This window comes from Polychytrium aggregatum, assembly GCF_025602895.1.
Source record: "Polychytrium aggregatum strain JEL109 chromosome Unknown BJ171scaffold_2, whole genome shotgun sequence".
Lineage (NCBI taxonomy): Eukaryota > Fungi > Chytridiomycota > Chytridiomycetes > Polychytriales > Polychytrium > Polychytrium aggregatum.
Genome location: NW_026516204.1, coordinates 1,139,853 through 1,160,475, shown reverse-complemented (window position 1 = coordinate 1,160,475; position 20,623 = coordinate 1,139,853). Strand labels below are relative to the sequence as shown.

At 59.1% G+C, this 20,623-nt stretch overlaps 8 protein-coding genes across 8 annotated transcripts; 5 read left to right on the top strand and 3 right to left on the bottom strand.

Annotated features, from left to right (window-relative positions):
• Window positions 1-1,400: 1,400 nt before the first annotated feature.
• Window positions 1,401-2,954, top strand: BJ171DRAFT_564619 (uncharacterized protein; the record flags this gene model as incomplete). The annotated part of the gene is made up of 2 exons (XM_053113312.1): window positions 1,401-1,848; window positions 2,098-2,954. The coding sequence occupies 2 exons, from the start codon at window positions 1,401-1,403 to the stop codon at window positions 2,952-2,954; spliced, it is 1,305 nt and encodes a 434-aa protein (XP_052971521.1).
• A 430-nt stretch (window positions 2,955-3,384) lies between these two features.
• Window positions 3,385-6,075, bottom strand: BJ171DRAFT_117517 (Ferroporti-1). Its single transcript, XM_053105517.1, has 7 exons — window positions 5,821-6,075; window positions 5,625-5,673; window positions 5,308-5,439; window positions 4,862-5,095; window positions 3,934-4,681; window positions 3,726-3,813; window positions 3,385-3,536 (listed from the first exon to the last, which is right to left on the bottom strand). Exons 1-7 carry the CDS (start codon window positions 5,857-5,859, stop codon window positions 3,414-3,416), a joined length of 1,413 nt encoding a protein of 470 aa, XP_052971520.1. The 5' UTR covers window positions 5,860-6,075; the 3' UTR covers window positions 3,385-3,413.
• A 1,131-nt stretch (window positions 6,076-7,206) lies between these two features.
• Window positions 7,207-8,183, top strand: BJ171DRAFT_486997 (uncharacterized protein). Its single transcript, XM_053109241.1, has one exon. The coding sequence runs from the start codon at window positions 7,515-7,517 to the stop codon at window positions 8,094-8,096; it is 582 nt and encodes a 193-aa protein (XP_052971519.1). The 5' UTR covers window positions 7,207-7,514; the 3' UTR covers window positions 8,097-8,183.
• A 1,410-nt stretch (window positions 8,184-9,593) lies between these two features.
• On the top strand, window positions 9,594-10,945 carry BJ171DRAFT_595173 (uncharacterized protein). Its single transcript, XM_053114577.1, has 4 exons — window positions 9,594-10,064; window positions 10,147-10,318; window positions 10,543-10,775; window positions 10,851-10,945. The coding sequence occupies exons 1-4, from the start codon at window positions 9,830-9,832 to the stop codon at window positions 10,868-10,870; spliced, it is 660 nt and encodes a 219-aa protein (XP_052971518.1). The 5' UTR covers window positions 9,594-9,829; the 3' UTR covers window positions 10,871-10,945.
• Window positions 10,946-11,322: 377 nt separating this feature from the next.
• Window positions 11,323-12,649, bottom strand: BJ171DRAFT_418838 (uncharacterized protein; the record flags this gene model as incomplete). The annotated part of the gene is made up of 2 exons (XM_053107358.1): window positions 11,323-12,276; window positions 12,455-12,649. 2 exons carry the CDS (start codon window positions 12,647-12,649, stop codon window positions 11,323-11,325), a joined length of 1,149 nt encoding a protein of 382 aa, XP_052971517.1.
• A 1,308-nt stretch (window positions 12,650-13,957) lies between these two features.
• BJ171DRAFT_486992 (uncharacterized protein) lies at window positions 13,958-15,489 on the top strand. Its single transcript, XM_053109240.1, has 3 exons — window positions 13,958-14,478; window positions 14,665-14,823; window positions 15,072-15,489. Exons 1-3 carry the CDS (start codon window positions 14,028-14,030, stop codon window positions 15,335-15,337), a joined length of 876 nt encoding a protein of 291 aa, XP_052971516.1. The 5' UTR covers window positions 13,958-14,027; the 3' UTR covers window positions 15,338-15,489.
• A 315-nt stretch (window positions 15,490-15,804) lies between these two features.
• On the bottom strand, window positions 15,805-16,757 carry BJ171DRAFT_471075 (uncharacterized protein; the record flags this gene model as incomplete). Its single annotated transcript, XM_053108594.1, has 3 exons — window positions 15,805-15,848; window positions 15,907-16,437; window positions 16,496-16,757. 3 exons carry the CDS (start codon window positions 16,755-16,757, stop codon window positions 15,805-15,807), a joined length of 837 nt encoding a protein of 278 aa, XP_052971515.1.
• An 807-nt stretch (window positions 16,758-17,564) lies between these two features.
• BJ171DRAFT_454399 (major facilitator superfamily domain-containing protein) lies at window positions 17,565-20,287 on the top strand (the record flags this gene model as incomplete). Its single annotated transcript, XM_053108249.1, has 5 exons — window positions 17,565-17,795; window positions 18,265-18,401; window positions 18,572-18,974; window positions 19,074-19,535; window positions 19,809-20,287. The coding sequence occupies 5 exons, from the start codon at window positions 17,565-17,567 to the stop codon at window positions 20,073-20,075; spliced, it is 1,500 nt and encodes a 499-aa protein (XP_052971514.1). The 3' UTR covers window positions 20,076-20,287.
• Window positions 20,288-20,623: the final 336 nt, after the last annotated feature.

Sequence of the window (20,623 nt, the reverse complement as noted above, 5' to 3'; positions counted from 1 at the left end):
GTGTGCGCTCGGACAGCAGCGCGGTGCAACACAGCCACATGTGCGACACAGTCACAGCCAGGCCACACGCCGCCAAGCCACAGCGCAGCCGGCTGGATCTGGATCGAGCCGCGGGTCACGCGGACGGGTTGCACAAGGGGTGGTCCAGCAAGGCATATCCAGGGGTTGCCACTGGCCGGCGCCGCATCAGCCCAGTCCCAAGATAGAAGGAAGCAAGTTAAAGCAAACCCGGACACCGTTTCGAACGGGAGACCGGTACACCGGCGTGTTGCGAACAAGGCGGCGGATGCAGAGAGGGGCCTGTGCTATCCATCGCCCTGACCAGCCCAGCAGTCCAAATTTATGTCCCGGAGCCACAGCCTGCGAGCAGATGCACTCCGCACTGGCCGGCAGCACCCCAGGACCACCTCAAACAGTAGTACGACAGAGTAGCTTCCTCTGGTAATCACTGTATCGGTATTTGGGAGTCTGATCTGGTCTGGTCTGATCAGGCCTGGCTCAGTTCGCACGCAAGACCGAGACTGGCACTGGCTGTTCACCACAGGCCCACCGATGGCTCCGCTCCACAGCACGCTCCTTGCCAACATGACGCTCCTTGTCAGCAGCATGCGCCGCGGCCAGCTAGCTCCCCGTGACTCCTTGCCAATCCACGAGCCATTGTTCCAGAGCCAAAATGGCTTGATCGCGCCTCCACCGCCCTTGTAACATGGACAGGGGGGGAGACCGCCCTTGTGCTATCCCAAGAATAAGGATGTGTACCAATGCTCCAACGATTCGAAGTCATAGTACTGGTCTTACAATCGCATGGGAGGCGAAATGTCCTTATGTTCCAGCTCGCTTGCCGACTCGGCAAGCCGCCATCGAAATCTGGCCGCGCAAGTCGCTATTGAGCCGGGTGTGTCCTTTCTGATCGTCAACCCCATGTGGTGACCGGACGAAACCGAGCAAGCCTCGCGGCGCACATGTCTTCGCCACCTCTTTGCCATTGATCAGCATGCAGTTCATGGCTTGTGCATGTGTTACCGGTTATCGGATTCCATTCGAGACCATCGCGTTCTGTAGAATGTGTCGACAGCTCTTACTGCCACTCGGTTCCATAGCGCTTTGCATCGCCCGAGCGTCGTCGCTCTGCTCGAGAGCGCATGCACCACACACCATCAAAGAGCCGTCGCACATACGTCTCATCCTCATATCCACTGGTGCTCGCCTATCCGTTGGCATCGAGGTACCAAGTTATGCATAAAAGGCAGCCCTGCCCGCCGGTCCTCGTCTCCATCATCATTCTCATCGGCATCGCCTAATTGTCACGTCCTGTTTCCCACCGTTACTTTGTCAGCCACACCCTCCTCCTGCTACCTCCAACGCCCTTCATCCCACTTATTCCGTTTACCATTGCACCAATGATTTTCCGGCGCATCCAGCCCAAACCTCCCCAGCGTGCTCCATTCGCGTCCACCCACAGTGGACCATTGTCTCCCGAAGCATCGAGCCACCCCACCCTCGACGCCCCTCCCCCTTCCCCTTCCTCATCCGTCGAGTCTCGCGCCTGGGTACCAGCCCCTCATTGTACCCAGCAACATCCTACTGTTCCGGCTTGCCACCCCATCCCCGGCCTCACCGCGCTGCTGTCACCGTTCCCTGGCTCAGTTTTTTCGCCTCAGTCACAATGCGCGCTCGAGATTTGTATCTCCGAGCCTGCTTATCCCACTGGAATTGTCGACAACTACTCGACTCACTACCCAGGGACAACTCCGTTCTTGACTGATTCGTCGCTCGGTGCGCAAGGCGATTCAGCCAACTATGCGGATTCAACTCTGACTTTGCTGTACACACCCGGCTATCCAAATTGTGAGCACGAATCGGCTCCAACCCAGAATACTATTGCGAAGCCATCACCGTTTGATTTTCGGCCTCAGGTCGAGGCTCCTTGGAGTCGATCTGGGCCGGATGAATTCATGGATCGCAGCCTGGACATGGGCAATTCGTATCCGCTGCATGGCGCCAGTCCGGAGCCAGTCCACTCCTTTGGTTTCTGCTCGTCTGAATCAACAGCTTCCCTAGATGAAACCGCGGATCTTGAACGCATCGAATCAACAGGTCCAGGAAGCATCGGTCCAGACTCCCAAGAGCCAATGGAAGTTGTTTCGAGCCAAGACCCCTTGTCCATGTCGGATACAAGCGCCAACCCTTGCTTGGAAGCAGTCCGCAGCCATTCGGGACTCGACAACGTTTTCCTGTTCGAGTCCAGCTCCATTGAAGCCTCAAGAGAGTTGGGCTATGTGCCACTCGACGGTTCGTTCCCCCAAGAGGCGAATATGACTGCTCTTACTAGTTGCTTGACTCCTCATCCCACCGAGATGTTGTTTGGTTCTGCTGGCTCCGAGGCACAGCTTCTCTCCCCGACAGACGAACATCAGCAAGATGTGATCGAGGCAGCCACAGGATCTGCAGAGGCGAAACCCGGAGTTGCGCTCGCATCTGTGCCGGTGAAGAAGGGCCGAGCACGGAAGCCGCGTCCGGCCCAACAGCCCAAGGACACTGTCGAGCCTGTCATGCAAATCGTCGCAGCCCATCCCGATGGACCAGTCGAGCGCAAAAAGCCCGGCAGAAAGCGCCCCAAGAACATGAATCCAATTCCTCGCCCCTGCAACTGCTGGATCATATATTTGGGCTACTGGATGCCGCGGGTCAAGCAGTATATGATCCAAAACCCGCCCAAGGGCTTTGATCCCTCCAGGCTTAGCGGCCGAGATATCCTGCACGCTGTGACCAGGGAAGTGTCCCGGATGTGGAGAACAGAGCCGTGCGATGTCCAGAAAGACTGGCGGGCCGCTGCCAAACAGGTATTGAAGAATCATAAGGAGCTCCATAAGGAATACAAGTATTCTCCGCGCCGGAACCCCAAGCGCCGCAAGGTCAACAAACAAGCTCGCTCGGCCAGTGCATCCGATTGATACGAACGACGCCAGGCCAGCCATTGGGAATCTGTCGCACGGCGACGACCAAATCAAAATCAAAATCAAACTAACACACTGGGGGGGGGGCGAATAGGTGCAATACTCAATGGCCACAATACACGCCGCACCACTCAAATTACCGTTTTGCGGTGTTCGGGGTTGTCAATTAGGTGTCAGCCACTCTATCTGGGTGAACCGATTGTCGTGATCATCGGGTTCGGGAATACGGAGAGTGAGTGGATGCACACTTTCCCTTCCATATCGAGCGAATCGCGCTACCCAGTCAGCAGGACAAGAACATGGCTTAGAGCAGCAGGATGTTTTGATATTTTGCTCAGACCGAGCATCAGATCCCACTACAGCACCCCCGCTTCATCAATGCGGAAAGGTCTGCCCTGAAATCATCGCCCTTTGGGAGGAAGGAGTGTTGGTCAATCCTGGGGCATCCCTCTTTCTTCAAATGGCCCTGAGTCGACGATTCTCCTTCCAGACGTAAATACTGAACAATAGTGCAGCACTCAGCGTCGAGGCGCCCGAAAGGAACGAAGTCAAGTAAAACTGCGAGGGCAGACTCCAATACTTGAGGTGTGGGTGAGGAAATCAAGCGCAAGTTGACAAGTTGCCGTTGCCGAGACCATGATCAAATCGCAGTCGCAAGGCACGGGCGTCAGTAACTTATTCGCATCCATCGCTTGCCCGTCCCACAGCCATTGCCACAAGCTTCCCACCCTCGCCACCAAGCCAGTCCAGAACAGCACCGAGACGTACCACCGTAGCTGCAAACTGCAACAGATCAAACATGTTCTGCAACGAGCTTTGGGCTCCGTTCATCACACCACAGTCGGCCAAAGCGACCCTGAGACCAATCGACGAAGGGTTAGCTGCCTCCCGGACAACAGATGCAATCAGTGCAGCATTCACTAGTCTAAGCACGACCCGACTCTGCCGGCCTACAGCCTATACGAGCTACACTCACCCTTCCTGCATGATTTGGGTCTGAACCAGGTCAAAGGTCCACAAGCCGATCCGGGACAGAGCCGTGCCGCCGATCAACAAGCTGCCCACGACCACACTGTCAAAGCCCCACCAGTCCAGGACGAAGGAGGACAGAGCCACACCGATAAAGGCGGCCTGTGTCCAGATTGCCCAAAGACCGGTGTTGACGTTGCCGATCCGCTTGGCGATCACCGGCATCAGGAACGTTGCCAAGAGACCCATGATGACAGCAAGGCCGCGGCTGAGGGCCACCGTCACTGGAGCGTAGCCTTGCGACAGCATATAGGCCACCATGGTGGTGCCAAAGCTGAGGACGGTGAAGTAGAGCTGCGAGATGGCCAGGGACGACAGGAAGACGGGGTGGCGAATAAAGTAGATCCAATCGCCCAGCCAGCCCCGCTTCAGTGGAGCCGGGGCGAACGGAGCAGCGTCGTGGTCTTGGACAGCGCCATATCCGCCGGCTGCCTCTGGGCCAAAGTCGGGATTGGGAAGGATCGCAACGGACTCGTCGTCGATGGCGTTGCCTGGAGCATCGTCTTCGACGGGCTTTTGGATGAGCCCATACACATGCGAAACGAGGCTCCACTCGAGCGGAATCAGGGCAACGCCGATTGAGGCCACCACGAGCATCGTTTGCGGGACGAGTAGAAAGGTTGTGATGATACTGACTGCAAATGGAGCGGCAATCTTGCAGGTGAGGTCGACTCGCCGCAGCACCACATTGATGTCTGCATCCAGGATGGTGATCGTTAGCTACAGGGATGGCAAGCGGCGCCAAGAAGGAAGTGGTTCGATCGCCGGCATGTTCATGAAGCACCACAGATAGCGCAGCACTGGCCGATGCAATTCAGACAATGCATCATGGACCGGCTGCATCGACTCGGACGCAGATGGCCAACCAGCCCTACCTCGTTGGGTGCTCGGATCGGCGTGAGCAATCACGACGGCCCAGTCCTTCTCGATCGAAATGGTGTTGATGATGCTGGACCACTTCAGCAGGATGCCAAAGAGAATCGAGAGCCCATACAGAGCGTAGGTTTCGGTCGGGTGGGTTTCAGGGCCGTAGAACACCTGGATGGTCCACAGAGATAGAGCCGAGCCGGCAATCGCCAACTTTTGGCAGACCAGAGATGTGCGAAGAACTGCGACAACGTGCAGTTAGATCACCCGGACGCACCCCGACAATGCTCGCAAAGTCGCTGTCGTCCTCCATCCGCCGTGGGTATGGATCTGCAAAACGTCTGCGACCCACACAGCCGAGGCATGGAGATGACCGCAGAGGACCTATACTCCAGATCAAACAAGACGGACTTGCTCAAACAGCCGCGATTTGATCCACTCGAACGGGCCATACCAGTAATGCGCGAGTGGCTGTCGATGACTCTGCCGATGAAAACTCCACCGATGATTGCCGAGAGGGTGACGACAAGCCCATAGAGCGCCACCTCCAATAGCGACTCGGAAAAGATGGTGATGATGAACAAGCCTGAGTCGCCGCCGCCGATTCCAGGGGGGTGAGGGCACACGCAGCCAAAGACGCCGTCCAGGAACCAGAGTCGAAGGTGGCATTAGCGACAGAGCCTGGTTGCATGACAAGTGGCATTTCTGGGACCTGTTGCGGCCCAGATGGAGTGGAGCTGAAGATGGGTATCCAATGACCGACTGACTCACTGGTGGCAAACTCATCCATGCGGGATGACCACGAGGACGAAAAGAAGCTCTGAAGCGGAGATGGGGTAGAGAGGCTGGATGAATGCAGGCCCCGATATGCCGACGGGTCGATGGATCGATGGATCGATGAGTCGATGAGTCGATGAGTCGATGAGTCGATGAGTCAAGTGCCAGGTTCAGCGGAGCCCCAACATACCGTCGCAAGAGGCCACAGCGTCCGGGAGTGGTGCGGCATAGCGCAACGCGGGGATTTGGGTCAAGGAGGCAGAGGAAGAGTTGTGGCTAGCAATGGAGCAGCGCCTTGCAGAGGCAGGGGCGCAACGGAGCAGATGGAGGCCGATGAGAAGCTGGTCCAGAGCAACGATTTCGCCATCGGGATTGAGAAGCATTTGCTGGGCACCAAAGGCGATTTGTGGCACAACAAAAAAAGTGCTCAACAAATGAGAAGGTGGAGAAAGAGCGCCCAGCGGGAGAGCCCCAGCAGATCAGAGCGAGGCCGGCGACAACTGCCTCGGCTTTGCAACCGGGGACAGCCGGAGTGCGCCGGGGCTTCTGCCGCTGCATGCGGGGATCTTGACCAGCAGTAGTTCTTGTGCCAACCGTATTGGAGCAGCGATCACCCAGGAGCCGACGGGATGGGAGGGCGAACCCACCAAGGGAAGCCAAGATGGACCCCTGGTTGATCATCCAATGGCGGTCGCTGGCGTGGGATTTTTCACCATGCCCGCCGCAGTGGTTGCGGCCGATGCCTCTGGCGGTGGCCAGCGATGGCGGGCTGAATGATGATCACAATAGCGGGCTAAATGATGGTCACGATGACGAGCTGAGCGACTCCGGCTTCATCGGCCGCGGGCTCTGTGTCGGTCGACCAAGTCAGACCGTCCGATTGCGCCTGGCTCCGCCAGTGCTCCCTCGTTCCTGGAGAAAAGCACTATGATGAACGAGAAGTGACTTTGGGAAGCGGCTGGCGGCAACCTTGGGAGGCAGCCCCTCCAATCCCCTCCACCGCGCTGCCGCGCAATATGCGGGAGGGCCGATGAGCGGTTCGAGAGAGCGAAGGGGACGTGTTGGCGGTATGCCAGACCGAGCCCATGACAGGAAGGCGGGTGGACGGGGAGCTCGAGGGTCAATGACATGGCGGCGAGGGATAGGAGCCAAGCGGCCCAGAAGCACCACGAGATCTGTCTGTCTCTCTGCCTGTCTCTCCGTCTGTCCTTCCCGTTTCCTCGTCGTCGTCGCTGCATCTGCCTGGATGCATCGGGTGCATCGACCCGATGCACGGCGCCGTCGCCCGATGTCTGCTCGCTTTGCTCGACTGGACGCATCGGCTCACCCGGTTGCCCGATCGACAGCAGCGGCCGCATCGGTCCTGGCTGAGCGCCACGCACTTGAATTGCCATCAGATGGGCGCATGCTTTCGCCCAGCGGAGGCACCGACCCGCGCGAATCACAGCAGAAACGCCGACCCCAATGGCACACTGGCTGACTGCCCGGACTTTTTTTTCCGCACTGTGAGTGTGCTCCATGTGTCTGCCGGCGGACGTGGGCGCCGTCGCTCTTGCCGGCTCTCCCTGGAACTGTTGCCTATCACAGGCCGCTGCGGCCCAATTTGCATCAACGCCGCCTCTCGGTCTGGCTATATCTATCCGTGTATCGTCGGCCCGCGTATCGTCGATCTCGTCGCTGGGACTCGCTCGCGCGGCCGTTACGCCATCGAGCACTGTTATCCTGAAGCTACCATCGGCCCCACCCTCCTTCACCCCATTTCACCACCACCCTTTCCCTCGCCGTCGATTCATTTGCCCGTCCTTCGCTTGCCGTCACTTTTCGCGGCCCCTGCTGTGCTTGCTTTGTGGTCGGTCGATCTGTACTTTGTCGCTCCTGTCAGGAATGAAGATTGCCTTTCTTTTGAACGGTCCCGAGGACGGCTCCCAGTCGCTGGGTCAAGATCGCCCCCGGCACTTTCCTTCGAGGTCCGAGTCGTTCGTCTCCGACTCATCCTCCCTGTCGCGAACCTCGGCTCCTCTCTCGTCCTCCAGCACGGCTGCATATCATCCGCATCCGCCTCCTTCGATCCAACTTGACCGCTCTTACTACTCGGACACCACGCCGCGAAGGCTGGCACCAAAAAACCCGCGATCGAACTTGCAACCGGATCGCAGTCCCAGGTTGCTCTCTGGTAGACTCCTGTCCCGTGCCTCCTCACTAGAGCGCCGATTTGCCTGCACTCACTGCCCCTCTGCCTTCCGGCGCAAGCAAGAGCTGCAACGGCACCTTCGCTGTGTCCATGGCGACGAGACTCCTTGGGTCTGTCCCTGCTGTTTAAAGGGCTTTGGTCGAGTTGATGCTCTCCGAAGCCATTTTTCCTCCAAAAAATCCGCCACCACAGGTTGCCGCTTCAGCCTCGGCAGCCTTTCAATCCCGCACCTGGTGAATCTCTCGACCGTATCCAGGTCCTCGCCGCCGGCGTGACCGCCGTCCTCCTCGTTGCGCCGACCGATGCAAGTGACTGCTTACTTGGCCGCCGCTGTGACCAGCCCAGAGCCCAGAGCCCAGAGCCCAGAGCCCAGGGCCCAGGGCCCAGGGCCACGTTAATAATCTTGTTTCATAACCTGTTACTTGTCATTTTGTTGGCGATGCGAGTCGACTCCTCATACTCCTCACATTCCCCACATTCCTCACACTTCCACATTCTCCACGCTGCTCGTACTCCTCGCATTGCCCGTATTCGCCTTGCTGTTCCAACATTCAAATAAAGAAGCAATCGAGCCTTGGCCGCAGAGTTCAGTTCTTTCCGATTCAGTAAGCTGATGTGCTCAGCGTGCTGAAGAAAAAAATGGAACACATTGTCTCATTCGGGCAAACACGGTGTAGTTGGATTATATCACACACCCGCTCAAGCGGATCAAATCATATTCCTGTGTGAGGGAGATGCATGGAGTGAGTGGGCACGACGGGGACCAACGAGCCGCTGTAGATGCAGTCACTGCAGGTCAGTGCAAGAAGACATACCTGGTATGAGGGAGGAAGCCACAGGGCAAAGAGAAAAATCCCTGCAAGATCTCGGTGAGCGAATTTATAGGGTACCAGTCAAAGTCGTCCAACCCACACAGCCCACACAACCCACACAGTCCAGCAAGTCATCCGTGTGAAGGTGTCCCGTTTCAAAACAAGTTCGAGAAACAATGAGTTCTTCCTGTACTAGAGGCCGATGCGACATGGCACCGGAGGTATAATGCTGGCCGTGGAGATATTGGAGTCTTGGACAGTCTCGATGGACCAGACGCCAGGTGATTTGACTCACTCGGTCACTCTCGATCGAGTATATGATGTGATCCAGTTTCGGGGTGTTTTGTCCGAAAGAGGCGGTGTGCTCCGTTGGGCTTTCAACCAGCTGGATATTCGTCATTCCCGCCCCCCCCCAGCAAGCCCGAGACACTTTCCATCACCCGCTCCAACATCTCGACAGATGTTTGGGGAGCTACACCCTTCGGGTTGATCAGGGTCGCCACGACAAGGCAGGCGCCTGCATCGGTGGTTGGTCCGGATCTTTCGTTGACTCAGCGTTGCTGAAACTTGGGGACACTGTCAAAAGCCTCCAAACAGACAGCAACAAAGAGTGCCTGTGCCGGCGATGCCAGAAGAAACAAAGCCCCATCGAGCAACAGCAGTAAAGCGACGCCCAGAGTGACGCCCCTCCCCTCTCTTGTCGATAGTCGCGTCCACCATTACACGCTGCCACCTGCAGTTGAGATCCAAAGCATTACTCAACGTCGACCATGTTTACGATGGGATCGCAGTTGTTACGTTGCTTGTGCTGGCAGTCGTAGTAGTGGTAGTGGTGGCAGCAGTGACGGCGGTGGCTTTGCGTGCGTCCTCGCACCCAACGTCGTCAATCCGTGTGGATCGGCGACAATCCTGCGGATGCAGATATCTGGATGGCGCATGGATTGTCAACATCCCTGGTGATGGCAAGAGATCTATTACAAATAGAAGCCATATAAAGCGGCTGGCTCCTCCCCGTCCCCAACAGTGGAACTCATCTGTCATCCAAGAAGCTCTCCTCTCCAGTACCGAGCTGCATCGGTGCTCAAACACTCCAACACCCTCATCTTTCCGCTTTGTCCAACTGGCATAGTCGCACTGGCCATTCATATCCCTGCTCCCATAGGAGCCATCGCCATAGATACCGAGCGAACGAAAGAATGATCTACGCAATCAATAGGAGCAGCCACCCAGCTGTCTTTGTTGACCTCCGCCATGTCAGCCTGCACCATGAAGGCAGCGAGCTAGAGTTTCAAACCACCCTCCAAGTCAACATTATCAAGGCCGTGGACATGATTCGGACGGCACGGGTGCCATCTGACGACGACGAAGTCGATCTCCACACAGCCTACAACACCATCGTCAACAGCGGATTCTTCCACCAATTCCTTCGATGTCATCGAGGGCTGACCGCGGCTTGCCCAGCGATGCCGATCTCAAAGCCAGTTGCGCCGACCTTATCGTCGGTGCCAATCAGTCCAGGACTTCATTCAAGATCGCCGTGCGTTTCGACCCCTGTCCCTGTTCCTATCCCTATCCCTATTCATGTTCCTGTTCCTGTTCCTGTTCCTGTTCCTGTTCCTGTTCCTGTTCCTGTTCCTGTTCCTGTTCCTGTTCCTGTTCCTGTTCCTGTTCCTGTTCCTGTTCCTGTTTCTGTCCCTGTCTCGCCCTCTGCCACCGACACTACTGCCAGTTGTCCTCCTTCTGTTACTGCTGTTGCTGCTGTTCCACGAATCTGTCTGCCACCTCCATCACCACCACCACCACCACCACTACCGCCGTCACAAACGCTCGCCGCCCACGCCAATCTCAACTCGATCTCCTGTCTAGCCGCTCCTGGTCAAAGTCAAAACACCTTGGTACGATCGCCCAGGTCCGAGGAGAGTCTCCTGGACGTCCCCAGCACCACCGCGACCTCATCCTCCACCAGTACTCTCACGACCATCACCCACACGTCCTGTGGGAAACCAGGCATCCTCCGGTCCTCCCGGGTCGAGTCCGGGATCGAGAACAGCGAGCAAGCCATGCTTTCGTTCGAGGACGAGACGTCGAGCGAGCGCCGGCGCCGTGTGCGCTTGATCCGGCTGTGCCGAACCCCGATCGGATGTATGTTGGTTCGGTTGATGGATCGGCTCGAGGAAGCACGGAGACGGCTGGCGATCCGGTGGCTGTTACTGAAAGACCAGCTCAATCTCCAATAATAAGACAAATGCATCTCATCATGTTGTCTCGTACTGTATTATATCGCATTGTATGGCATCGTATTGAATAGAAATGTACGGCATCGTATAGAGTTGTATTGTGCCAAGGAGGAGGTGTGCTGACTGAGACGGTCACTCGTTGTTCTCATATCGATCTGCTCTTTGGATTGAATATTCATGAGTCCCACGCGCAGGCCACTCTTCCTCTGGCGATCAGTGTGGATGATGGATGCATGTGCGTGTATTCAGGGTCCAGAGTCCAGGAGGGAAATGGGAGTGTGCTGGGATGGAGATCAAAGAGGTAGGAGCGAAAGCAACAACAAGAGCAATAGCAATAATGATGGCAATAACAATGGTAGTGACAACGGCAATAATAACAACAGCAACAAGAAAAAAGATACAGCCAGGCGCTAGCGTCGGATGTCGGATTATTGGGCCGACCAAGGCTCGTCTCACAGCGAGAACATCGACGGCGCTCCGAGCCGGAAGCCTGCCGCCTGGGTCAGGGCTCCAAACAGACCGCCGTTGCTGCGAGCCGGGGCAGCCGAGGCCGAGATCGAGGACAGCAGCCCGCTTCCTCCCAGCAGCAAGCGGTTGCTGAAGGAAATCACGCGGATGCTGGTCTGCAGCATGCGGAAGATCTGCCAGACGAGATCGACGATTTGCTGAACGAGCTCGTTGACGATCGCAGTGATGTGCTCGAACCAGGTCTTTTCCTGCGACCGTTCGTGCAGCTTTTGGCGGTATGTGGCTTGGATGCTGCTCTCCAGGTGCTGGTAGTTGCGCTCCCAGATGGTCTTGGCGACAACGGCCGGCTCGGAGGGAACCAGGCGGTTGACAAAGCCCTCGAGCTCGTCAATGGCCGTGTTGGCGGCCGATTCGACCTCCTGCATGATCTGTGGCAGCGGCTTGCGACCGTTGATCTGGCTGGGGTGGTTGCCCGTGCGTCGCAGTCGCGATACAAAGCCCTCCCAGATAGTGTTGGCGGCGTCTGTGGCCATGTTGGCGACCATGGCCTCGGTGACGGTGGTCATGTTGAATCGAGTTCCGCCGTTCCGGACCTGGGCAAGCAGCTCATTGACAAGGTGGGCAATCATCTTGCCATCCATAGGCACGTTGCCAAGGGCAATGGGGGCGAGACGGTCGGCCAGCACGTCGCCCATGACCTCAATCGCCTGTTGGTGCATCGTCGGAACGCCCAGGGTGTGGAAGGGGATCTTTTGAAACTCCACATCGAACCGTTCCTTGATGAGCTGGCGGACCCGGTTGGTGATCTCGTCGCCCTCTTCCTCACAGAGCAGATCCTCAAGAAGCTCCTCTTCTTCAATCTCCTGGTTGATGGACATGTTCTCGACCAGGACGAGCGATCGGGGAATCTCGACGGCGTGGGTGGTTGTGACGTATCCCTGTAACGACGCAAGAGCGGTGTTGGCATGAGCATGCCTGCCAAGGGCGCTGGTCTGTGTGTCCATGGTAGCCCGTCCATGGTTGTCTGTCCATGGCTGTCTGTCCATGGTAGTCTGTCGACAGAACTCTGTCCGCGACCAGACACTCAGCATCACGCGGTGCAGACTGACCCCTTACCATGTTCATGATTTGCATGACGACATCCAGTCCGGCGGTGGTGAAGCATCCGCGCTCAAAGACGTAGATCCGATTGGCCAGGCGCGCGGCGAGAGCCACGACGAAGGGAATGGCGGTCTGGTTGTTGTTGCCGCCTCCCTCGCAGTCGAGAAACAGGACGGTGCCGTCCTTGCTGGGGTGCCGGAAGGCGAGCATGTCGATGCCGTGGGTGCACGGAACGTTTCCGGACTGGGACGGGAAGTAGACGCTGTTGTCGCCCGTAATGGCGGTGTGGATGCGAGAGGCCGTCGAGGACTTGCCGGAACGGCCATGTCCAACAAAGGCGGCAATGTAGACGGGGCTCTTGACCTGGCTCAGCAGACGCTGGGCTTCCTTTGTGATGCCAGTGGCAACATGCTGGATGGCGACCGAGCGGTTGGAGGACGAGACTTGCTGCTTTGAGACAAACTCGATGAGCGGAACTGGTTGCGGCAGCTCGTGGCGCGGGCCGCGCTGCGACGAGGAGAGCTGGTTCAGGGTGGCGAACATGCTGAGCGGGTGAGTGCGGCTGGGCTGGGCTGGGGCGTGTTGACGGGATGGGAAGTCTAGATGGTTGGGTCCGGATGGTTGGTCTAGATGGTTGGCCAAAAGAATGCAGCTGCGAAACTGCTGGTTGGGCTGATGGCGGGCGACCCAGAGGCCGAGTCGAATGGGGTGGCGGATGAGTGGTGTGGTGAAGGCGACAGCGACCGGATGGTATCGAGCGGCGGCGATCGTGTTGGGTGGTGGCGACGGGAATCAATCTCGGGCGGTTCGTGACGGGGGGGGTGGGACGATAAATATAGCGCCTGAGGGGGGTTCTCGCTGGGCTTCTCGGGCGGGCTCGCCAGGAGGAGAGACGCGGCGAGGTGCGGCGAGGTGCACGGCGAGAGACGACATGTGAATGTCGGTGCCGATCACACGTGCTGCACAACGTCTCGGGCGTTTTTGGGTGTGCTTTTTTTCCTTCAGGGCGATCGGCTCTCGGGCTTTTGCGCATGGCAAGGGGGGCTGGAAGGGATGCAGACAGCCGGCCCGTGGGTGCCGTTGAGTGCGGCCTGGCGATTGCCTGTTTGATGACGACACTGACCGGAGGCAGCGGACGGATAGGAGCGGATCGGGGGCGCAGGGCTCGTGCAAGCGGGCCAGGCAGACATGCTGTCTAGATATGACGTGGTGGTGGCTGGATGTGCATGAGCAACAGAGTTGGGCAGCCGACTCGATACGGTGTCGGCAACAGAGGCTGGTCTTGTTGGGTCAGAGCACGCAATCTCGCTGGGCGAGATCATTCCCGCGATACCACCGCTTCCGAGATTGCGCCGATCCGGATCGACAGCGAGCGGTCGTGGCGATGCCGGGGAGACTCGTGTGGCATGTGTCCCAAGGCCGCATCATGCAAACACGCAGCGGCCATACGTCCATGTTATTGCCATGCCATTTGTCGCGGCTCTGTTCGTGGTTCTCTGTTCATGGAGATTCCCATTCCCCCACTCCTTCCCCAAACAAAATCCGTCAATGCACAGTTTCGCTATAAATATATTGTAACAACACAGAAATGCGGGTGGGAGGCGTCAAGTATTACAGACATGGGGAAGCGAACGCAACACGATCAACGGTGAGGATGCAATTTCTGAGCCGTCAAGGAAAGGTGGGGAGAGGTCTAAGAATGGTTGAAGGCAGGGATATGAAAGAAATGGCCAAAGAACAGGCGCATGAGGAATGGGGGCGCTTAGAAGAAGAGGGCAGCGACGGCGGGGACGAGGGCGGCGGCAACAGCGGGGAGCATGCTGATCTTGGAGGCGTCGCTGGTGGAGCCGGCCGAGGGGGAGGAAGCGGCCGAGCTGGGCTTGGAGGGGGCGGGGGCAGCACCGGAGGTGGCAGGGGCAGGGACGGGAGCAGCGCCCGAGGGAGCGGGGGCGGGGACGGGGGCACCCGAGGTGTTGGCGGTGGCGGGGAGATCGCCGGCAGCAATGAGCCAGTAGGTGTCAGTGGCAATGAGCATGACGCTGTGGGTTGGAGAGAAAGAGAGGCAGGAGTCAACGAAACATGGTCGTGTTTGTTGTGGTTATGGTTGTGGTTGTGGATAGATCGGAATCGGCGGCGTTTGGCCGTGGTATCGACAGCGACACCCCGTTGTCTAACACGAAGAGGGATCTGATCGCAGCAGAGTCTGACAGGCCAACGATACTCACTGGCTGAAGTCGTAGAACGACTCGGGGATGTTGGGCTGGGAGGCACCGATGAAGGAGATGTTGCCGGGGTAGTTCTGGTTGGTGTAGTCACCGTAGATGGAGGTGGTGGAGAGAGGGAAGCCGGTGGTGCTGCTGGCGCTGGTGGAGCCCCAGAGTTGGCTGGGCAGGAGAAAGGAAAGAGCATGAGGGTGAGTCAGAGAGCTCAGCGGAGACAAGTGCAGCTCGCCCACCAGCCGCGCCAGGCGGTGCGGGAGGACTGGCAGAAGCCACGGCTAAGCATGTTGGCAAGAGTCAACGTCCCGAGGAGGACACCTGCCCCCCCCCCTGGGGAACATCAAGCACCGTTCAGGGGCGCGAGGAGCCGCCACCGATAGGGCTGCGAGAGATCACCGATAGCAACAACGTACATCATCTGGGAAGCAGCGGCAGAGGTCATGGAGACGTCGGTGAGCTGGACGGTGCAGCCATCGATGATGGTGAACTTTCCGGAGAAGGTGGTCTTGACGCCGGTCTTGGGGTTGGCAAAGGACTGCTGGACCAGGGGGACGCTGACGCTCTGGCCGGCGTAAGGGTAGTTGGTGGGGTTGCAGACGAGGGCAAGGGAGGAGGCAGCGAGGCCGAGGAAGGCAGCGACGGAGGCAGCGTTGACCATTTTGGAGGAGAGAGAGAGTGAAAGCAGCGAAGGGTTGGGCAAGCAAGGAGCGGCGGCAGGAAGATGAGGGCCGAGCCGGGGCGGGAGCGGACCTGGCTATTTAACGGGAGGCGGCCACGAGCAGGACAGCGCGAGCCCGAGGGCGACCAAGGCGGGGGGAGGACTCAGGGGCCAGTGGGAGGGAAGCTTCCGAGGACAAGCAAGCGCAAAAAGGAAAAAAGTCGAGCACAGGCCGCCCATTTCTTTCGAGCGACGCGCGGTGATTGGCCCGGCGAGGCCGCCTCCACCGATCCCGGCGGCAGCCGTGGCTGCAGCGGCCCGACTGTCGCAACGGCGGTGGGGGTGCTCGGACGCGCCTGGACGCGCTCGGATGCGTGGCGCGGCGGTGCGTGTGGATGAGCGGACAGCAACGCCCACAAACGCGGCCCCGTGGCCAGTGCGGCTGTGTGCCAGCGCGGATCGCACGCAAGCGCGCACAAACAAATGCCTTAAAAGGCAGCGGCGGCTCGATCGAAGTCCGCAGCAGAAGCGCCTGTCGAGTTGGGTTTCAGTTGTGCTGCAATCGCGGCGTGCCAGCCAGCGTCCCTTACATTGCGTTGTGCCGGCGGAGCGCGTCGGGGCGGCTCTGCGCTGCCTGGCCGAGCTGTGCAGGCGACACAGTCTCTGTCGATAGAGGCTGCTGCTGGTTCTGCTTCTGCTGCCGTTGATGCTGTCGCCGCTGCTGCCGCAAGACGCTTGTTCCCTGGGCGGGTCCAAGCCTGGCCGGGGCGGTGCTGGCAAACCAGGCGGACGGAACGGTCGCCCCGGCCGACCGAAAAGTAAGAATGCCTCGGGCTTCCACGATCGCACCGGCCTCTCCAGAACATCGCGACCGAATGTCCCAGCAGAGACCCAAGGAACAAACGGACGGACCGAGTCCTTCCTTTCCAGCAAGGCCGCAAGCGTCTGCCTCTGTCTGCACAAGAGCGCCCTCGCAATGCCCATGCCGGCAGCAAGGGCGGCGGCGTCGACGTCGTGCAGCGCAGCCCTGCCTTGCACGCGCCTGTCCTTGGGCCGGCTCTCCGCACCAGGCAACCCGGCGTTCTTCTTGTTGGTCGGTGGGACTTTTGCTGGCGTGCCCTCTGCAAGCCATCTTCCGCAGTGCATCTCCTTCCCCGCGGTGTGCCGCCCCTTCCCCACCACCCCCGCGGGATCCTCGCGGGATCTTTGTAGGATCCTCCACCACCCGGCCAGGAGTGTCCCCGGCGCTCTTCGCCTCGCCCTCGTCGTTGCTTGGCCCCCACCACCACCGCCCGCAGATGGCCGCCCGCTGCTCCGCATGTCCCCCGGTCCCGATAGCATGGATTCTGTGGCGCTGGACGACAGGCCGCTCCTGTTCTTCCAGCCCCACTGGCCCGGCTCCCGCTGCTTGCCGCAGGATGTCGCCAGAGCACCGAAGCATGGCCGCCGCGGACACCAAGGCGCATCAGGCACCTGAAACACTCGCTCTCTTGCCACGCAACGATTGTTCGTCCAGAACGATCGCGCCTGGACGCTGCCGCTCGTGTGCCTGTCCAGCTGTGCCGCAGCGCGGTCTTGTCCAGGCGGCCCTGTTCACGAGCGGCAGGACCCTGTCGCTCGGCTTGGGACGGGCTATCCGGACACTGGCTGCCACATGGAGCCCTGGAGCAAGCGGCGGCTCGCCCCTCATCCGCAGCTCTGTCTTGGGGATATACCCTTTGCTGATTGGGCCAAGCAGCAGATCGGGCTGTCTTCGGCGCCATCCCGCAGTGTGGGCTGGCCCAGACACAGGCTCAATCATGCCTTTTGACCAACCCCTGGCGACCAGCTGGTTCGGGCATGTGCTGCTCTGATCTGCACTGCACTGCACTGCATTGCAAGCGAGCCACCACCAGGGCCCTGATGGCCATGCAGCTTCTTCCTGCTCCGAGAGTGCAAGGGCTGCTCCTCCCCATCTTGGGAATCGCATGGGCCGCCGAATTCTCACGCTCATCCGCCGCGCTCCAAACGCTGTTCCGTCGCCCGACGCTACCTTTCTCCGAACGTCCCTCCAGCGTCAGGCCCTGTTCAGCCCCTCCCCCCGCTCTCAGCCCAGCCGCATATTGATTTCGTGGAGCGCCAGGCACCCCACATTGCTTTCCCACGCACCGATCGGAGTAACATCCTCCTGAGGAACCCCCTGACACGTCCCCACAGCGCCCCCCGCATCATGATCAGGAGACTCTCTCCGCTCGGCTGTGCCGATGCGATGGACACCCGTATCGCCCTCCGCTCCGTGACCCTGATCACAGGGTTCCTGATCATGCTGGTTTCGGGTGCTCTGTTTGCGTTTTCGTCCATCGGCGAGGATCTCGAGACTCGGTTCCAGTACACCTCGCAACAAGTCAACTTTATTTCGGCCTTTGGAAATGCCGCCCTGTATCTCTGCTATTTGGCAGTCGGCCCCATTTATGACGCCAGAGGCCCGGTCGTCACAATGGTAGGCCCCTGTCCGTTTTGCATTGCGTTGCATTGCTTTGTTTTGGCTTGCCTTGATTCCGCTCGGCTCCACCCCACCGGCCTACCACCCGTCCTTCTCTACTGCGTCAGCGCTCCTCATCCAGCTTGCGTCCGCCACGAATCGTCGTCGCGTCGCCGCCATTTGCATCTGAGACTCGGCTGCCCTCGCGACAGACCGCCGCAGGATCCCTGGATTGTCCCAAGGGGCAGCCCCGCAAAGCCCAGCCAGCGCCGATGGGGACAACCCAAAGTGAGGCGGAGACACATTGCCTCCGCCATGTCGTCGATCTGACTCACCCATCAGTGCTGACCTTCTCTGTCGCTCCGCCTCCGCCTGTTCCTGACACGCTCCCACAACCCATCCGCAACACGTAATCGACTCGGAATCGGTGTTTCGCACCGCTCGACCCGGAATCGCCGACTCGCCGACCCGCCGGCCCTGGGCGTAGATCGTGGGCGCAGTCACCTTTGGGGCCGGGTTCCTTTGCATGAGTCTGGCCTATGACGGCTCCATCACCGGCGGCGGTGCCGGATACGGTGCCATGGCGTTCTACTACTTTGTATGCGGCTTTGGATCGACGGCGGTGTAAGTGTGTGCCGGTGACTCAAACGGCGGCAGCGAGTGCCATCGATCCACAGACCCGGTGCTTTCGGGGTGGCACCTGGTTGTATAGCCGTCTGGTTGTCGTTATGCTCACCGCTCCAAACCCCACTCCGTCCTGACCGTCTCATTGCCACTGCCATCCTCACCACCAGATACATGGCTGCCCTCGCCGTCAACATGGCCAACTTTCCCATCACACTCGGCGGCATGATCAGCGGCAGTCTCGGGCTCGCCTACGCTCTCTCTGCGACACTGTACAGCCAGATCCGCGCCAGCTACTATGCCCAAGACGTCTCGGGCTATCTCCATTTCGTCACCGTCTCGGTCTTTGCTGTCAGCATCGCAGGCGCATTCTCGCTCTTCAAGGTGCCTCTGACAATGGCCGAGCAGGCCAGACCCAAAGGGCCCGAGAAGGTCCAGGTGGTTGTCGCAGACAAGTTCCACATCGGCTCGACCAACACAATCGATGAGCGGTCCCACATCATCCAGCCGAGGCTGTCCGCCACCAAGCAGGCGCCGTGGGGCTCCAAGCACCATCTCGGCGCCGACGACGAAGTGATGCACCTCGACCAAGAACCCGACAGCGAGGACGACGACGAGGACCAGGAGCCCTATGCCGCCCGCTTCAGCCGCACTCGGCCGCCCCCCACAGAGGCCATGACCGCTTCTCCCAAACGCGTCTCGGTCGCCAAACCAGGGCCGGCCCCTGAGGTCGAGGGCATGACCCCACTCGAGATCCTGAAATCGCCGCTCTTCCACATCTATGCAACAATCTGCATCTTCCAGCAGGGGCTGACCTACTACAGCAACGTCGCCACCATCGTCCAGGCTCTGCACCCCAACACCGACACCGCCTCCAGCATTGCCACGCACGTCACCATTCTCTCCATCGCCGGCTGCTTTGGTCGCCTGGGCTTTGGGGGCGGATCCGACGTGATGATCAAGTACCTCCGGCTGGACCGGTCTCTGCTGCTCCTGGTGGCCACCGTGATCCAATGGATTCCCCTGTTCATCCTAGGCTTTGGAGGAAACGTTAGCGACGGCGCCCTGATGCTATGCTCAGTCATGGTGGGCGTTGGATACGGAGCCTCGGGCTCGCTGTTCCCGGCACTGATCGTGAGTATCGATATCTATCTGGATAGATCTGCGGGTGTCTGTTGGCTGGGCCTGCTTCGAGGCTGGTGGGTTGCCAGCGACAGCCCAGAGGTCGAGGTTGTCGAGGGTGCTGCAAGTCTCAAGGCTGTGGAGAGTGATAAGTCCTTCCAGCAACCAAGGGCCATCGTCCTCCTCTGCAATCGAGCGGCTCACTGAACGGCACCATCGTCTTATCATCGCTTCACCGGACTCCTCCTGCTCTCTCACCCCGATCCCTCGCCAAAACGAAAAAAGGCGGACTTTTTCGGATTCAAGAGCTACGGCACAGCCAGCGCCTTCACCCTGATCGGATGCCCCGTCGGTATCTTCCTCTCCAACATGCTCTTTGGCTACTTCAACGACCGAGCTACTCAGCAAAACTGCTCTGGATCAGCCTGCTATCAGAGCGCCTTTATCGTCTTTGTGGGTCTGCAAGCCGTAACGGTGCTGCTGTCGTGCGCGCTATATTGGAAGCGAGGCCGGGATAAACGAAGGGCTCTCGGGCTGGTGCATCCGATGTGAGGAGGGGGCGGTGGATGGGCCCCGATCGCTGATAGCAGTTGCGTTGACGAACGATTCCATGCCTCGGCCGGATGCCGATCGAGTCTTGCCAGGGTGTATATATGGAGTATCACCAGGGCAGGAAGTCTCGGGCATGGATGAATTGCTCAAAGTACTTGGCGAACCAGAGTCTCCGTGGGTCGGATGCATATCGCTTCCCTTGCTTCCAGGGGGCATTCGCAAACAGTCCTGGCTCAAATCGGAGTGTCCCGTTTCACTTTGGCAACGCTGTATTTATTTCAAATGAATCGAAACGGGGGGGGGGCGCCTACGATACAACCCAAAGCTGCAAAGATAGTAAGAACAAGAGAGTGGGGGGGGGAGAAAAGACGAAACACTGGACAGAAGAGGGAAGATGGTCGGGTTCAAGCGGGGAGGAAAGGGTGCGGTGGCGAGATATGTATACAGGATGAAATCAATCACACAGGTCGACAGAATGTGTGCTGAGGGGCCCGAGATCTGGCGCCAAAGACTGGTTCGCAAAATGCAAGCCAGTGCCATGTCAGCTT